Source organism: Piliocolobus tephrosceles, chromosome 8 (genome assembly GCF_002776525.5).
Source record: "Piliocolobus tephrosceles isolate RC106 chromosome 8, ASM277652v3, whole genome shotgun sequence".
Classification (NCBI taxonomy): Eukaryota; Metazoa; Chordata; class Mammalia; order Primates; family Cercopithecidae; genus Piliocolobus; species Piliocolobus tephrosceles.
The window spans coordinates 95,632,411-95,649,151 of NC_045441.1; the positions used below are offsets into that span (position 1 = coordinate 95,632,411).

At 39.2% G+C, this 16,741-nt stretch overlaps 2 protein-coding genes across 2 annotated transcripts in view; one reads left to right on the forward strand and one right to left on the reverse strand.

Annotated features, from left to right (window-relative positions):
- Positions 1-16,741, reverse strand: part of FBXL13 (F-box and leucine rich repeat protein 13) — a 277,980-nt gene that overhangs the window by 129,250 nt on the left and 131,989 nt on the right. The window contains exon 10 of the mRNA XM_023192514.2: positions 2,041-2,093. Coding sequence (XP_023048282.2) covers positions 2,041-2,093 — 53 coding nt within the window. The remainder of the gene's footprint in view (positions 1-2,040; positions 2,094-16,741) is intronic.
- Positions 4,722-15,332, forward strand: LRRC17 (leucine rich repeat containing 17). The gene is made up of 3 exons (XM_023192515.2): positions 4,722-5,493; positions 10,111-10,266; positions 14,935-15,332. The coding sequence occupies exons 1-3, from the start codon at positions 4,722-4,724 to the stop codon at positions 15,330-15,332; spliced, it is 1,326 nt and encodes a 441-aa protein (XP_023048283.1).

Below are 16,741 nucleotides of genomic sequence, written 5' to 3' on the forward strand. Positions count from 1 at the left end.
GCCTGTAGTCCCAGCTACTCGGGAGGCTGAGGCAGGAGAATGGCATGAACCTGGGAGGCGGAGTTTGCAGTGAGCTGAGATCCAGCCACTGCGCTCCAGCCTGGGCGACAGAGCCAGACTCCGTCTCAAAAAAAAAAAAAAAAAAAAAGAATGAACAGGTGTTAGCCAGGTTGGGATAGGGGTGGTGGGGAAGGAAGGGTAGTCATTTAGGCAGATGGAAAAACAAGTTCAAGGACACAATGAAATAGCATGACATGAACAGGGAACTTCCAAGTGGTTCAGTATTGAAACAGAGTAGAAATGTGAAAGAAAAAACTAGAAAGATGAGACTGTAAAAGTGAGGCTGAGAGGTAGCAGGAAGGGGCCAATTCATGCAGTCTTTTCATCAGCGAGGAGGGCTTGGCCTTCATGATGGAGCTGGTGCCTCGTGATTGGCATTCCACAGCCAGGTGTTTCCTCCTATTACCTCCTGTGTCCTTAGGGACTTGCTCTGTAAGTTGCTTCAGCTGACTCTCCATCATCCTCTATAAACCCGTTTCCATTTCCCTGTCCCTGTTTTCCTTCTACCACTCTCTAAGACACTTTTCTGGAAAGATTAGTTTATGCCTAATGCCTCACCTTCTCATCTCTTGTCTACGTCACAATTCATTGCAAGTAGATTTCTGCTCCAATATCCCAATGAAACTGTTGTAGCAAAAACTGGTAGTCCCTTCTGATTCTCAAACCTACAGTGCATTGTTCAGTACTTTTCTTACCTGTTCACTTTGGTTCTTTCTGAAACTCTTTACTCACTTTCATTGTGTGATACCTCTTCATTGTCAACCTACTTCTCTTACTATTCCTTCTGCATATCCTCTGTCTGCTCCTAAAAGTCAGCATTCTGTAAGGCTCAACCTTAAGTCTTCTCCTCTTCTCATACCTTCTAAATTGATTTTATTCACTCTTATGATGTTAATTATGACTTATACATAGATGTCAACCCAAGGTGGAATCTCAATTCTCATCAATGTTGTCCATTGCCTACTTGGTATCTCCAGATGGTTGCATTCACTAAATATTATTGAATATAATATGCCAAAGTTTGTGCTGTTGTGCCATGACTACCACAAATAATAAGACACATCTCCTGCCCTTTGGGTCTCTTAGGCTAGTGGAGGAAGCTGAAACCCTATGGTTAAGGATATTTATCATAGGAACCTAGAGGAACAGCAGTGACCCCAGCCCTGGGAGCCAGTGATGTCTTGGTAGAAGAGGTGGTAATAAGTCTTAAAACCTGATAAAGAGGAAAGCACCACTTGGGGACAAAGGGAAAGGGCATTCTAAGCAAAGAGCAAATGCACAACTGCAAGGAGCAACTTGGGGCATGCAGCAAAGGAAATTCAGTGGCTGTAGGCACTGCAAATTAATGTGTACACAGAAACTGAAGCAAGTGAGGCTGGAAAGGGAGGCAGAGGCAAAACCACAGAGGGTCTTCAAGGTAGAGTAATATTAAAGAGCGTTGGCTTTATCCAGTTGTGTAGATGATGGGAGTGTGTGTAGCTGATGGAGGATGAGAGTGAAGTAGTCATATCCGCCTTTTACAAAGAGTATAAAGAGCTCACAGAATGGAAGACAGGTTGGGGACACAGGGAAAGACTGGAGACAGGAACCAGGAAGAAAGCAACTAGGGATACATATTCATTTCCATCTTCTTTGGTACAGCTATTGATAGCCATGAAGATAAAATGAGCCTATCATGTCTACTGGGGCCCAATTTTTTTCTGTCTCATACACACACACCATTAAATATAAATACAGTTCATTTTGGGTAGTCATTGAAAAATTTCTACTAGCCAGAGGCTCCAACACTGAGCATACATCTACGTGATTAATATTAGCATTGTACAGATGGAGTAAAATTTCTTGTCAATGTTTAACATAGTTTGCTGTTTTCCACATTGAATCCCAAATAAGCACACAAGGATCTATTCTGCATATTGGCACTAAAATGTAGCAAGTCAATCTATATAAACAGCAGTAAAAATGGTTGCTTATACTCACTGTGAATGTTGGGCAGTCAGAGACATTCAGCTCTTGCAAGTTCCTACAGTGGCCTGAAGCAAATAAGTTATACATCACTAAACTACATATTGCAAATGTTTAAACAAAGTTTTTCTGTCCTACATTGAATGCAGTGTATTCATTAGAAAACAAACAAAAACCTTGGCAAGTAACATGTTCTAAGTATATGGTTTCTTTTCCCAGAAAAATGACTTTTTTGGGCTTCAGAATTAAAATATATAGACATGTTTAATATTGTTTGAGGATTACAGGAGTAAGGGGAAAGGAGAAAAATATTACTGTGGGAAAAACACTATATACTCGGAGCTTTTAGCTTGAAAGCACTTGAAGAAAACCAATCTGGTTTTTTGTGCCTGCTTTCTTATTTTTCTGTTTTCATTTAACATTTTACTATGAAAATTTTCAAACATACACAAAAGTGGAAAGAATTGTACAATAAATAATCTATATAGCCACTGCTTGGATTCTAATTTATTTTTTACTGTATTTGCTTTATCATATATCCACCCACTCATTCATCTCTCTATACATCCCTCAATCATCTTATTTTTGTATGCATTTCAAAGTAAGTTGCAGACACTAGTACACTTACCCCAAATACTTCAATATGTATATCATAAATAATTCAGCATACATAATAATAAACAGAATAGTTGACATGATTTTGTTTAGGTCAGACTTATATAAAATTTATAATGAATTGTAAATAGACAAGTGGAAGGTCAGAAAGGCTAACTGACTAGCTCTGGGACCTGAGGCCAGTGCACAGCTTATAATCTCTCGGGGAAAATGAGACATGTATACAAACAGTTAGACGGCAAAGTGCTTCACAACCAGTGCCCTGAATCTCAGTGGACAGTAAGTAAAACTCCAAATCTGAGACAGAAGAGAAGCAGCTAGGGAGGCTACACAAACCAGTGACTGGGAGGAATGCTTGAAGCAAAGAAAAGGGAAGGCATTCTAGGTGGAGACCCCATGAAGCAGGAAAACTCCAGGCAAGAGGGCGATTCTGGTGTTCAAACCATCACAACGAATAGAAAACACATTTGCTGCTCATAACCACACATCCCCACGCTAGTAACAACAGACATGTTAGTAGTTATAAATCCATTTTGAACATTTCTTCCTTTGCCAAGAATGGACTGCATCCTAAGTGATATATGCAAACCAGAAATACTTCCAGAATTTTAAAAAATGAAAACAATTGTTAAAAATCTGCACATCCTGGAAGTCCTCAATAATATTTAATAAGGAGAAAATAGATTTCCCAAGCAATATAAGTTTACAAAATAAATGTTCTTACAGAATACAGTAGTTATTCTGTTTGTTTGTTTCATTTTTTTGAGACAGGATCTCGCTCTGTCACCCACACTAGAGTGCAAGTGGCACCATGTTGGCTCACTGCAGCCTCAACCTCCCAGGCTCAGGCGATCCTTCCACTTCAGCAACCCCCACTCCCATTCCCAAGTAGCTGACACTACAGGTGCATACCACCATGCCTGGCTAATTTTTGTATTTTTTGTAGAGACGGGGTTTCCCCATGCTGCTCAGACTGGTCTCCTGGGCTCAAGAGATCTGCCTGCCTCAGCCTCCCAAAGTGCTGGGATTACAGGCATGAGCCACTGCACCCGGCCAGAATAGTTATTTGAGAGTAATTCATCAGTTCAACAAATACTTAACAAGGAAATATAGCAGTTAACAAAATAGACAAAAATATTTTCCCTTAAGGAGTTTACTTTCTAGTGGGGAGAGACTAACAGTAAACAAAAGAAGTTAAATACCATATCTACTTTGACAGATGGTAATAAGTGCTATGGAGAAGAAATAAAACAAGAAAAGGGATTGGGAGCACCCAACAAGTGGGAGGAAGTGTGATTTAAAATAGGGCTGAACAGGAAGTTTTCACTGAAAAGGTAACATTTGAGCCAAGACGTGCAGGAGATGACAAGGACAGGGCCATTTACTCCAAGCACCTCTGGAGCCCACACCCAACATGGTTGGTGACTGGGAGACAGAAAAGGATAGAAAAAAAAAAGCTCAGGAGGACAACCATTCAAGTCCTACCCTTGTGTGTGCATCTCAAGGCTGTGTTCTTTTCAAAGAAGGAGAATTCTTTTAATTTCTTAAATCCAATGTGATGATGAACCACAGGCTTCAGTTTTAATCATGCTGAGTCCTAACATTTGTGACTACTTCCCCCGGGGTGGCCACTGTGAAGCATCTTATGTGCATGAGCCTATTTTATCCTCCCAACAATATTAGGAGGTATCCTTGGTCCCGTTTTACAGATGCTGAAGATGACCTGGGTTGATATACTTAAGCAGGTAAGAGAGCCTTGATTCAAACTCAGGGCATAAACATTCAGCCTCTAACCCAGACAACTAAGAGGGGAAGAAGCTTTCTACGTCACTGTCCTGTGGAACTAAAAGGCCTTTGCCTTAAAAAGTCTGTTCTTATCTGTCAGTAATACAGTGCTTGCAATGGGCCTTAACTTTTAATATATATTTTTTTCTCTTTCAACCTAGGGACTCCACGTACCCCACCTGGGTCTCATTGTTCCAGAACTGCATTAGTTAAGATTACCCAAACTTGGATTTCAAAGGAATACTTTCATTGTTCCGTCTGTAACACGAAGTAATTGGGGCCAGCTGGATGTCAGGATGCGTGTGATTACCATTGTAATGTTGCTCTGCTTTTGCAAAGCTGCTGAGCTGCGCAAAGCAAGCTCAGGCACTGTGAGAAGCCGAGTGAATCATGGCCGGGCGGGTGGAGGCCGGAGAGGCTCCAACCCGGTCAAACGCTATGCACCAAGCCTCCCGTGTGACGTGTACACATATCTCCATGAGAAATACTTAGATTGTCAAGAAAGAAAATTAGTTTATGTGCTGCCTGGTTGGCCTCAGGATTTGCTGCACATGCTGCTAGCAAGAAACAAGATCCGCATATTGAAGAACAACATGTTTTCCAAGTTTAAAAAGCTGAAAAGCCTGGATCTGCAGCAGAATGAGATCTCTAAAATTGAGAGTGAGGCGTTCTTTGGTTTAAACAAACTCACCACCCTCTTACTGCAGCACAACCAGATCAAAGTCTTGACGGAGGAAGTGTTCATTTATACACCTCTCTTGAGCTACTTGCGTCTTTATGACAACCCCTGGCACTGTACTTGTGAGATAGAAACGCTAATTTCAATGTTGCAGATTCCCAGGAACCGGAATTTGGGGAACTACGCCAAGTGTGAAAGTCCACAAGAACAAAAAAATAAAAAACTGCGGCAGATAAAATCTGAACAGTTGTGTAATGAAGAAGAAAAGGAACAATTGGACCCGAAACCCCAAGTGTCAGGGAGACCCCCAGTCATCAAGCCTGAGGTGGACTCAACTTTTTGCCACAATTACGTATTTCCCATACAAACACTGGACTGCAAAAGGAAAGGTTTGTACTTTTCTTACTTCTTCATTTTCATGAATAACTTGAAATGTTCTTTGAATCTTATAATCCTCCCTACACCCCACCATGTCTTGGAATTCTCGATGTCACTTCCACCAGTAACCTTTCCCCATTGGCAATGGAATTTACCCCAAGTTTTTTTGGGGTCCAGACTCAAGGCAGTTGGTAATTAAAGGACAATGACAAGAGGGAAGGAGGTATCCTCAGTAGGGCAGCCATTTGGGTTCTACTCATTTGCACATCGCAAGCTGTCACTGTAAGGAATTCCTTTCATCTTAAATCCAATTTAACTTAGGTAGGTAAACCAAGGGGTATGAAAATAAGTACAAAGGCCATCTATATAACCTGACTTACTCGGATTAAAGTCAAAACATGGTGTGCATCTGTGAGAAGATAACCTCAAAGAGAAAACATCTGCAGAACAGGACTGTGAGAGCACTCTGAAACAGAGTGAAAGTGATGGCGCTTCTGTATTTCTTATCATTTAGTCCCAAGGTTTTAATAAATGCTTTTTTTTTTTTGAGATGGACTATCACTCTGTTACCCGGGCTGGAGTGCAGTGGCGCGATCTTGGCTCACTGCAACCTCTGCCTCCCGGGTTCAGGCACTTCTCCTGCCTCAGCCTCTCAAGTAGCTGATTTTAATAAATGCCTCTTAACATCCTATATCTTAATTATTTCCAAATTACCCAGAATAAAACAATAAAAATTTAAAGAACTAAATTTAAAATATTTAACCTGAGAACTATGAGACTAAGGAAATCTTTCCAGAATATTACTTACTTCCTGCAAATCATTACTGGGTTTTGCAACCGATGCAATCTTGTGCTAGTATTATGCAGGATTTGCACATGCAAGATAAAGTCATGAGCTAAGAAAACAGATGGGAGATTTCAGTAATGCTCTTGACATGTTAGTGAAGACTGATGTTCTCAAAGTGTGGTCTGGGAACTGCTAATCTACCCTACAATAACGAACCATGTAACAATGTCTATATGTTTCATTTCTGGCATGGTTTAATAACTTATTTGTAATAATAAATTAAAGCCAGATGTTATTAAGTGAAGTTCGTATACAGCATAGTATCATTTCTTCCACTTATTTTGGGAAATTTTGCTATGTTTTGTTTCTTTAAGGGCAAGAGAAAGGGAAAGTTCAGAGAGGAGGTCCTGGCTCCTCCCAAGATAATGTTAGACAGGAATTTATTAACATTGTCAGGCAACCTGAACCAGAAGTAAATTTGCCCATTTACCAGCAAAGTCATGCTCAAGCCTTGCCCCACCGCCCCACTCCCCCGCCCCCCACCCCAACTGTAAAGATGGCACCTGGTTAGATCCCACAGCAGCCATGTGGCACAGGGAGGTTTGCATACCAAGACACCCTGTGAACGGTATATAATTCAGTCCCATAGGAGAGCAGTTACATACAGCGTCATAACCTGGGACATGCCATTCTAGGCTCCAGGTCCCACACACATGCTGTCTACAACTTCCAGAAAGATAGTAACATTCCCATTTACAGATGAGGAAAATGAGGCTCAAAGAGGTTCAGTCACTTGACCATGGGTCTCACAGGTAAGTAGCAAAGCTAAGAAGTGAATCTTGGCCTACCTGAGTCAGAGCCTATGAGCGCTCTACTTCACCCTGCAATCTTCCAGAATTAATCTGAGCATATTCAAACAATCAGCTGCCTCAACAATGCAAGCATTAGGGAATTTCGAAGAGTAAGTAAATGTAGTTTTTCTGTAGCCAGAGTGGGTAGAATTTCCCGGATATTGTTATGCTGAGTCCTTAGTGCTCCATGCTGAAGAGCATGTTTATTAGAATTTCCTTTGTAGTGCTTAGATTGAAAACTGGAATTACATATTTTTAATACTAATACAAAGCTATTCTCCTAGATTTTAGTTAGAATACTTGATATTGCTGAGGATCTAACCTCAAGCTACAGTGAATTTGCACTTGCTGTATCAGGTGTAAGTGAGAAAAGTAAATGGTATTAAGTTTATTAATTATCTGAGAAAAATACCATCTATACAAGATTTAAAACTTCTACAACGAGACTACACTGTGTTCTAAGAAGAGATAACATGTGAGGAAATGTCTCTTTTTCACTGCTTTTATGCTCTTGGGCCACTCCCTCCCCCAATGAGCCTATTTCTTCTTTTGTGTTTTTTCCTTTTTTCCCGTAATATTTTTATCTTGAAAAACATCAGCTTATAAAAATATAAGTACATTTTTATTGTTTTCTTTCGTCAACTTATTGTTGTCTAAACACAACCTTCCAGAAATGCCCCATAAATTCATTCCCCCTGCTTTAAAAATACACATCATTTACTGAAACACAATATAAATAAGGTTTCATGACATACACACTTAGCATATATAATATTGAGTCATCAAAGAACAACTTAAGTTTCTCCAAGTGTTAATGAGTATGTAATTCAGCGCCTATTATTTTAGATTATAAGACGAAGGGTAGGCCAGGTGCGGTGGCTCATGCCTGTAATCCCAGCACTTGGGGAGGCTGAGACAGGCGGGTCACTTGAGGTCAGGAGTTCAAAACCAGCCTGGCCAACAAGTTGAAACCCCACCTCTACTAAAAACACACAAAAAAATAGACATTGTAGCGGGCACCTGTAATCCCAGCTACTTGGGAGGCTGGGGCATGAGAATCGCTTGAACTCGGGAGGCAGAGGTTGCAGTGAGTTGAGATCATGCCACCGCACTCCAGCCTGGGTGACAGAGCAAGCCTCTGTCTCAAAGGAAAAAAAAAAAAATGAAGGGTAGTTTTGTCTTTTAATACTATCAATACAAATGGTTTTCACTATGGTTTATATAAATCTAGTGATTCATCATTTTTTGTTATATTGCTGATTTCCATAAATTCAAAGGGAAAAGTCTTGTTTATTAAATTCCCTTTGGTAGTGGCTGCCACAGAGCCATGTGCTTTAGATTGATGATGATAACTGGACTGCAACCTTTGAAAGTGAAAATACACCGAAGTTAAAAATCATGGCTAGAATTCAAGTGTGACAACCTGAGGTTCTGTACAAGTATACCACATACACATGGTCACAAATAGAGAACCTGCATACAGATTCCCCAACTCGGAGTTGAGCCTTGCCCAGCTGACTTGCAATGAGTCAGATGGTGTGTGTAGGGGACCTAATATGTGCCAGTTCAACCACACAGACCTCAATGATCACTATGTATTTTTCCCTTAAATATCTAATGGCAAGAAAAAGAAATAATAGCTTTATTCACTGAGAAACAGGTACTTTGCCAAGAAATCCTAGTTTTTCAAAGGGAATAAATGTGAGACTAATTGAAAGGCATATTTATGCCATATTGAGGTAAATGGATTTGCCAAGAGTATGTGAAAGTCAGAGTTTTTAAACTACTGTTACTTTCACATTGACCAGAATAGTTTACCATTTTTAAGGAGTTATTTTCCTTCTAACATCAGATGGGGGAGAGTTATGCAGGTATATTACCCTTAGCTGCCTCTGAAGTTAAGGGCACAATTTTACTACAGCTTGAACAATAGTTAAGAATTTTGTATATGCAATAAACAGGGCCATTTATGTCTCTTTTCTTACTATTACAAGCTTTCAGAGTAGTTCTGAGGTGGCTGACAACCAAGAGAGCCTGCTAAATGGGGAAACTACCTGGAGAAATTTCCTAATTTCCTCCTCAAAATCAGTAAGGTTTGGCTGGAGGAGGAGCAAGCTTCTAAGGGGTAATAATCAAGTAAATATGGTATTTTTAGAGGCATTTACCAAGAATTTGGGGTAGCAGTATATATGAAATGTGCATACCACATAGTACCTGAACTAGAAATAGGGGAATTGATCAAATTCTCCTTCTGGTCTGGGGAAATGTATATTTATATAATCTTCATCAAAAGCAAACACTGTGCATCAGTATTTGCAATTCTCATTCAAGTTCTAAGGTAAAAGAAGTAAAGAATTTTTCTACTCATCAACACAGCAGATGAGATTTTCCTGTGTTTTTCTAAGCCACACTAGGAAAGCCTTTGCTTTGCATTTCCTGGTATTATTTGTGGATGCTATTTTTACCCAGGACTGCTGCTGACAATCCCAAAATGGATTCTGCAGTTTATATTCTTTTTCCAGCACCCACAGATCTGCCACATTGCCTAGGCCGAGTGTCAGAGTGTTCTCATAAACATTCTTTTCTACCCATTTATTTGTGGTTAACCCACTTTAGCTTGCCCTACAGTGGTTGCTCTGTCATCCACCCTCATGTCCAGCCCAGCAGATGTGGGTTCAATAAGCAAGTCCTGATAAACAGGCTGCTTTCTAGAACCTAGGAGGTGCTGACTCTGGTGACAAGGATGACCTACAGGTCTTAATGGCTTTATAGGGCCTTAGTGAGGACTCTTGCTTTCATCACAATGAGATGGGAAGTCACTGGAAGATTTAGCACATGCTAAGGCTTGTTTCATACCAACTTTCTTTGGCTTTAGATATCCCTTACCCCTTTTCTTTAAGAGCTGATCCTTCAATCACACAGATATAACGGTGACCGAGAAAATGGGGGCAAAAAGAGCATAATAACCTAAATATTATTAAATTTTCCAGAGTTGAAAAAAGTGCCAAACAACATCCCTCCAGATATTGTTAAACTTGACTTATCATACAATAAAATCAACCAACTTCGACCCAAGGAATTTGAAGATGTTCATGAGCTGAAGAAATTAAACCTCAGCAGCAATGGCATTGAATTCATCGATCCCAGTAAGTTTCCCTGTATAGCCCCTTCAATGGGTGGCAAGTGTTCTGTGATTTTTTTTCTATGGCAACACTTATATACACTAAATTTAGTTTAAAAATAACTGAACTAAACTAAATAATAAAGTACAAGTTTTAATTAAACATGACACTTATATTAGGAGTTGTTTGGCACTCAGAGAAGTACTTGCCAAACTGCTGCTTTATGAAACATGTAATACCACATATTACTACCATTTATTGTTAGCCCAAATAGTGTGTTATAGAATAGATTTTTAAAGTAATATATGGCAAATGGTCAGCAGTATGCTAAAATGTAGTGATTTTTTTTTTTTTTTTGAGATGGAGTCTCGGTCTTGTTGCCCAGGCCAGAGTACAATGGTGTGATCTCAGCTCACTGCAACCTCTGCCTCCTGGGTTCAAGCAATTCTCCTGCCTCAGCCTCCCGAGTAGCTGGGATTACTTACAGGCATGTGCCACCGTGCCTAGCTAATTTTGTATTTTTAGTAAAGATGGGGTTTCATCATGTTGGTCAGGCAGGTCTCGAACTCCTGACCTCAGGTGATCTGCCCCCCTTGGCTTCTCAAAGTGCTGGGATTACAGGCATGAGCCACGGCACCTGGCCAAATGTAGTGATTTTTTTTTTTTTGAGAAGAAGTCTCGCTCTGTCACCCAGGCTGGAGTGCAATGGTGCAATCTAGGCTCACTGCAAGCTCCGCCTCTCGGCTTCACACCATTCTCCTGCCTCAGCCTCCCAAGTAGCTGGTACTACAGGCACCCACCACCATGACCAGCTAATTTTTTTGGATTTTTAGTAGAGACAGGGTTTCACTGTCTTAGCCAGAATGGTCTCCATCTCCTGACCTCGTGATCTGCCCGTCTCAGCCTCCCAAAGTGCTGGGATTACAGGCGTGAGCCACCATGCCCAGCCTAAATGTAGTGATTTTTAAAGGGAAATTCAAATTTGGAATTTTCTTTGCTATTCATTAAGCCCCATCTTGTTTAGAATAAATTAGAAACAAACTTCTAAGCACTAAGCTCATAAATTAGGATAAAATATGCTCAAACCAGAGCCAGACATATTATATCTAGTTCTAGATCAAGACCAATTCTCTTTCCCGTCCTTCAAATCTCTTCTCCATTTGCTAAGCAAAGCCACTGGCAAAAATGAGCTTGGTAAATTAAGTAAACACATTGGATTTGGAAAGAACTGAGAATTACTGCAATATTGACCAGATTTATAACATATATCACACAAGTGCTTTCACTAGGCTACTTCTATTTGAAAAGTTCTAACTATGAAAATGATTATGAAAATTATTAATAATGTAATGTAATGTTATAAACATTTTGAGTACAATTGTTTCCCCTGCTTTTCTTCATGATAATCTAATAGCATTAATAGATCATTAGAATTTTAACACAATAAAAGTGAAAAATTAGAATGAACGTTCTGGAGCCACAAGGGCATATTTTAGAATTAACATCTTTTTAAAAATTAGAAAATCATAATTTTTTAAAATTTCCCAAGGGACAGCAGTATGCTACACTTATACCTTAGCCTGTTACAGATGATGCTAACTTGGGAGTATGTTTGAACTGTGAAGTCAAAAGCAATTTTCATTTCTCGGTAAATGAGAATACTACAAACACCCTTCCCCCAAATGAAGTGAGCATTATATTAGTGTGCAAGTCAGTCACTGGTAGCCAGTGTTGTGTCCACAAAGCCAGGGCACAGGGTAAAGAATCTGGAAGTGGAGACGCTTTCTTGCAAGAAAAACTCATTTCGACCCACTTGATTCCATCTCCAACCTGACCAATCACCACTCCCCACTTCCCAAGCCCCCACCTAGCAAATTATCTTTAAAAACTCTGATGCCCGAATGCTCCGGGAGACTGATTTGAGTAATAATAAAACTCTGGTCTCCCGCACAGCCAGCTCTGCGTGAATTACTCTTTCTCCACTGCAATTCCCGTCTTGATAAATCGACTCTGTCTAGGCAGCGGGCAAGGTGATCCCACTGGGTGGTTACAAACTAAAGAATCGCAGGACAAACAAAAGCCATTCCAAAGGTCCTTGGGCAAGTGTCTGATTTCCTTCTGCTGTCATCTACAAGCAAAACCGTAGTTTACCAACTATCAATGCAAACCAAGTTTTAAAGCTGTCTCAAAAAAAAAGAGATTATAATAGTTATATGTCCTAAGTTAAATGTATTAAAGTAAAGAATAACAGTTACAACAAAACTAGTATATAAATAAAACTCGAGAAAAATGACAAGACAATGCAAAGAGATAGATAATAGTGCAAAATGGACTTGCCTTGCTTCTACTGATGTTTTTCACATGTTTTCCATAACTGATACTTTTCATCAGTTGTGGAATTCCCATAATTGCAGGGATTCCTTTTTTGTCCTTAGGATCCCCTGACGGTCTTTTAATCTTGTTCACCAAATGTTTGCTCCTTGCTGACACAAAATGGTCTCTATCATCAGCGGTGGTACTCTCTTTTCCCTCTTTGTTCAATTCAATCTCAGGAACGTATTTTCTACATTAATAAATATTTATTAAGCACCTACCAAATGCCAAGCACTTTCCTGGAACAAAAAAGTTCTTTTGAAACAAAAAAGTATCTCAGCAGTTAAGGCAAAATAACCTAAAGAAGTTTTAAAATGAAAGGTCTCCTATATTTCAGGGTCTTTGGGATGAAACCCTGCAAGTAGACTTACTTGAATGATTTTTGCTGGTAAGTATACAAATGCAGTGGGAGTCGCCAGACTTTAAAAGACGTGAATAACAATCATATAAAATGCCAGACATTGTTGTGGAAAAGAGAAAGAAGGTACCCTACTAGGGGGTTTTTACCTCCTTTAAGAAACAGACGAAAACTAGTTTTCCCAAGTGCCTGAATATATATGGTTTAAGTAACAAAATACAACACTTTCAAACTAAAATCTAGGAATGTTTACATATGCTTTTAATCTCAAAGTCTAATGTCTTGAGAAAAGTAAATCTGTGAGATCACTGACTCACAGAATTTTAGCAAATAGAAAAAAATCCAGTATCTTCAGAACACAAGGGCTGATCTTTTGTCCCCTACCCCCACGACATTGCTTGGTACCAAAATAGAAAGTTATTTTTTTAAGGGGGAATTATGGGTTTTTTCTGAGAACAGATAATATGAAAATAGTTAATAGTAATGGTATGACCACATATTTTCCTAATTCAAAATAAGGATGCTATGCTCTACAAGGGTATTTTAAAACAATAATGAGATAATATTTGAAATAGAAACAAAATATTTGTATTTCTGGAGTATCTGGTTGGTCCATATCAACTGGAATACAGATGACCCAAGTGTAGACTTCTTTGCTCTTAGAGGGGGAAAAAAGCTTTTTGTTGTTTTATTTTCAGTTATATTTTGTATTGGTTTTAATTATCCAGCCTCCAGCAAAATTAAATACATATGGATTCAAAGCTGATAGCTACCATAGTTTGCCAAAATACAACCAGATGTTTTCAAAATGTTGGAAAAAATTGTTTGTTTTTGGACTCAACAGGAATAGAACCCTTCCCCCAACACTGGGAAAAGTTTGTTTTCTAGGCATTTTCAGGGTTACTGATATCCCAGGGAACTGTCAAATCACCACCCGGCACATTTTTCATTTTTTTCTGCACTTGTCTTACATGTGAAATATTTTCTTAATTCATTTCTCTTTTTTGTAGCATCTTTTTTTTCCCAAGTAAGTATCAAAAAAGAAAAAAAAAAAAAAATACATGAGCCCAAAATACATTTTTAAAAGCTAACTTAAAACTGAATATTGTATTCTAGTAAAACTAATCAAGGGAAAAGCTTTGAGTAACAATATATTTCACAATTTTGCATTTAGACACGTTTACAATGGAGAAATATAATTAAAAACAAAACCTTCCTTCAATCCAGAAACTCTCCATAAAGGTGCTAATGAAAGAAAACACTTTCATTATTGACTAAGCATTAAACTAGAATGTGATGCATATCACAGGCAATCCACTAACAGACTGCAAAGACTCTCACCCCTATGGAACCAGGCAGATACCACCCATTACAGGAATCTCGCCCCTATGTAGCCAAGCAGATACCACCCATTACATACACGTTTTCAGGACAAACAATAATGAGTCTGTAAGGAAGATCTGACAACACCTTTTGTCACACAAAATTCATCCTAACTTTACCTGGTAAATGGGGTGACCATCTGTGTTAGCTTATTGGCCTTATTCAGAGAAAAATAAATTTCTGTCTGCATGACAGGAGGTAGTTTTGCAACTGGAAGCAAGTTCTCGCCAAAGTTAGGACCCCACCCTCCCACCAGAGCTGGGAGATGGAGGTACCATCTTCCTTGATGTTTACATTTCAAAGAGGCTCCCAGGTCCTTGAAAAAGGCATTCTTGCATCATAAAAAAAAAGCCTATTTGGTCTTCAAAAGGATTTAAAGACATTTCAAAGGGAGGAGAAAGTACTTATAGTTAAAAGTTTTCTAGAGTAAAAGCTCTGGGAAAAAGAAGGGAAGAGAAATCTCTTTATTTTCAAAGGGGAAAATTAAGCCTCTTTTAAAAACTTGTATTTGTCCTTTTGATATACCATACAGTGATTAACTCAATTACTCAGGCTCAATAAATATTTTCTGTTTCCAGCTGCTTTTTTAGGGCTCACACATTTAGAAGAATTAGATTTATCAAACAACAGTCTGCAAAACTTTGACTATGGCGTATTAGAAGACTTGTATTTTTTGAAACTCTTGTGGCTCAGAGATAACCCTTGGAGATGTGACTACAACATTCACTACCTCTACTACTGGTTAAAGCACCACTACAACGTCCATTTTAATGGCCTGGAATGCAAAACGCCTGAAGAATATAAAGGGTGGTCTGTGGGAAAATATATTAGAAGTTACTATGAAGAATGCCCCAAAGACAAGTTACCAGCATACCCTGAGTCATTTGACCAGGACACAGAAGATGATGAATGGGAAAAAAAACATAGAGATCACACCGCAAAGAAGCAAAGCGTAATAATTACTATAGTGGGATAAGGTAGAAATTGTTCTGATTGCAATTAGTTTTGTATTTTCTATACTGGTGTTAGAAAACATATGTTTACATTTTGATTAACTGTGTTGCCTATTTATGCAGGGTAATCCAGCTAAAGGAAGCTTTCTTTAATTATGCTAAGTATTATTGTGACTATTATAGTAATCAAGGGAATTGTCATCCTCTTTGCCTGTCCATTTGTGGAACAGCATCTGGTGATATGCAATTCCACACTGGTAACCTGCAGCAGTTGGGTCCTAATGATGGCATTAGACTTTAATAATGTCCTGTATAAATGTTTTTACTGCTTTTTGAAAATAAAGAAAAAAAAAAACTTGGTTCATTTTTACATGCCTTTCAATAGCTGTTTGTGCATACCTGTGCAGCAGGATGAGCCACAGACAAAACTCCTCAGAGACCAAGTTAAAGAAGGAAGGGGTTTATTCGGCCAGGGGCATCAGCAAGACTCCTGTCTCATGAGCTGAGCTCCCCAAGTGAGCAATTCCTGTCCCTTTTAAGGGCTCACAACTCTAAGGGGGTGCGTGTGAGAGGACTGTGATTGATTGAGCAAGCAGGGAGTACGTGACTGGGGGCTGCATGCACCAGTAATTAGATCAGAACAAAACAAGATAGGGATTTTCACAGTGCATTTCTATACAATGTCTGTAATCTATAGATAACATAACCGATTAGGTCAGGGGTCAATCTTTAACTACCAGGCCCAGGGTGCAGCGCCAGGCTGTCTGCCTGTGGATTTCATTTCTGCCTTTTAGTTTTTACTTCTTTCTTTGGAGGCAGAAACTGGGTATAAGATGATATGAGGGGTGGTCTCCTTCCTTATTCCCCCCTTTTGAGACTCTCACTCATTTTATTAGTGGGAGTTCTCACTTTCATTTTCACTATCCATGTCTTCTTGCAAGACAGATCAATAGTGATTCACATAGTACACTTATGCTGAAGCATTTTGGTGAACTAAGGTAGCGATGAAGCTTTTTATCATTTGAAGAAGTACAGGTAGCAAACAAGGGAGCAGTAGGCAGGTTCCTATTATTATTATACTCCTATTACAAGAGTTTTAAATCCTCCTAGCCCTAGGAACCTTTTCAAAACGTGGCCCCAGGATCAAATTCATGCCACACTTGCACAGGCACATGTGCCAGTTTTGTCATATCTCTAACTATGTCTTCAACTACTTGCCCTTGATTATCTATGTGTAGGCAGCAATTAGTAAGGTTAAATTTCCTACAGACCTCTCCTTCAGCTGCTAGCAAGTAGTCAAGAGCTAATCTATTTTGATAGATAGCATTTTTCATCGAGTTTCTTGCCAGGACAGAATAGTCAAGGCTCTGCCAGTTTTATTAGTGATTATTTTTAATACAGCCTGTAACCGTCTGATTCAGTTGATCATGTA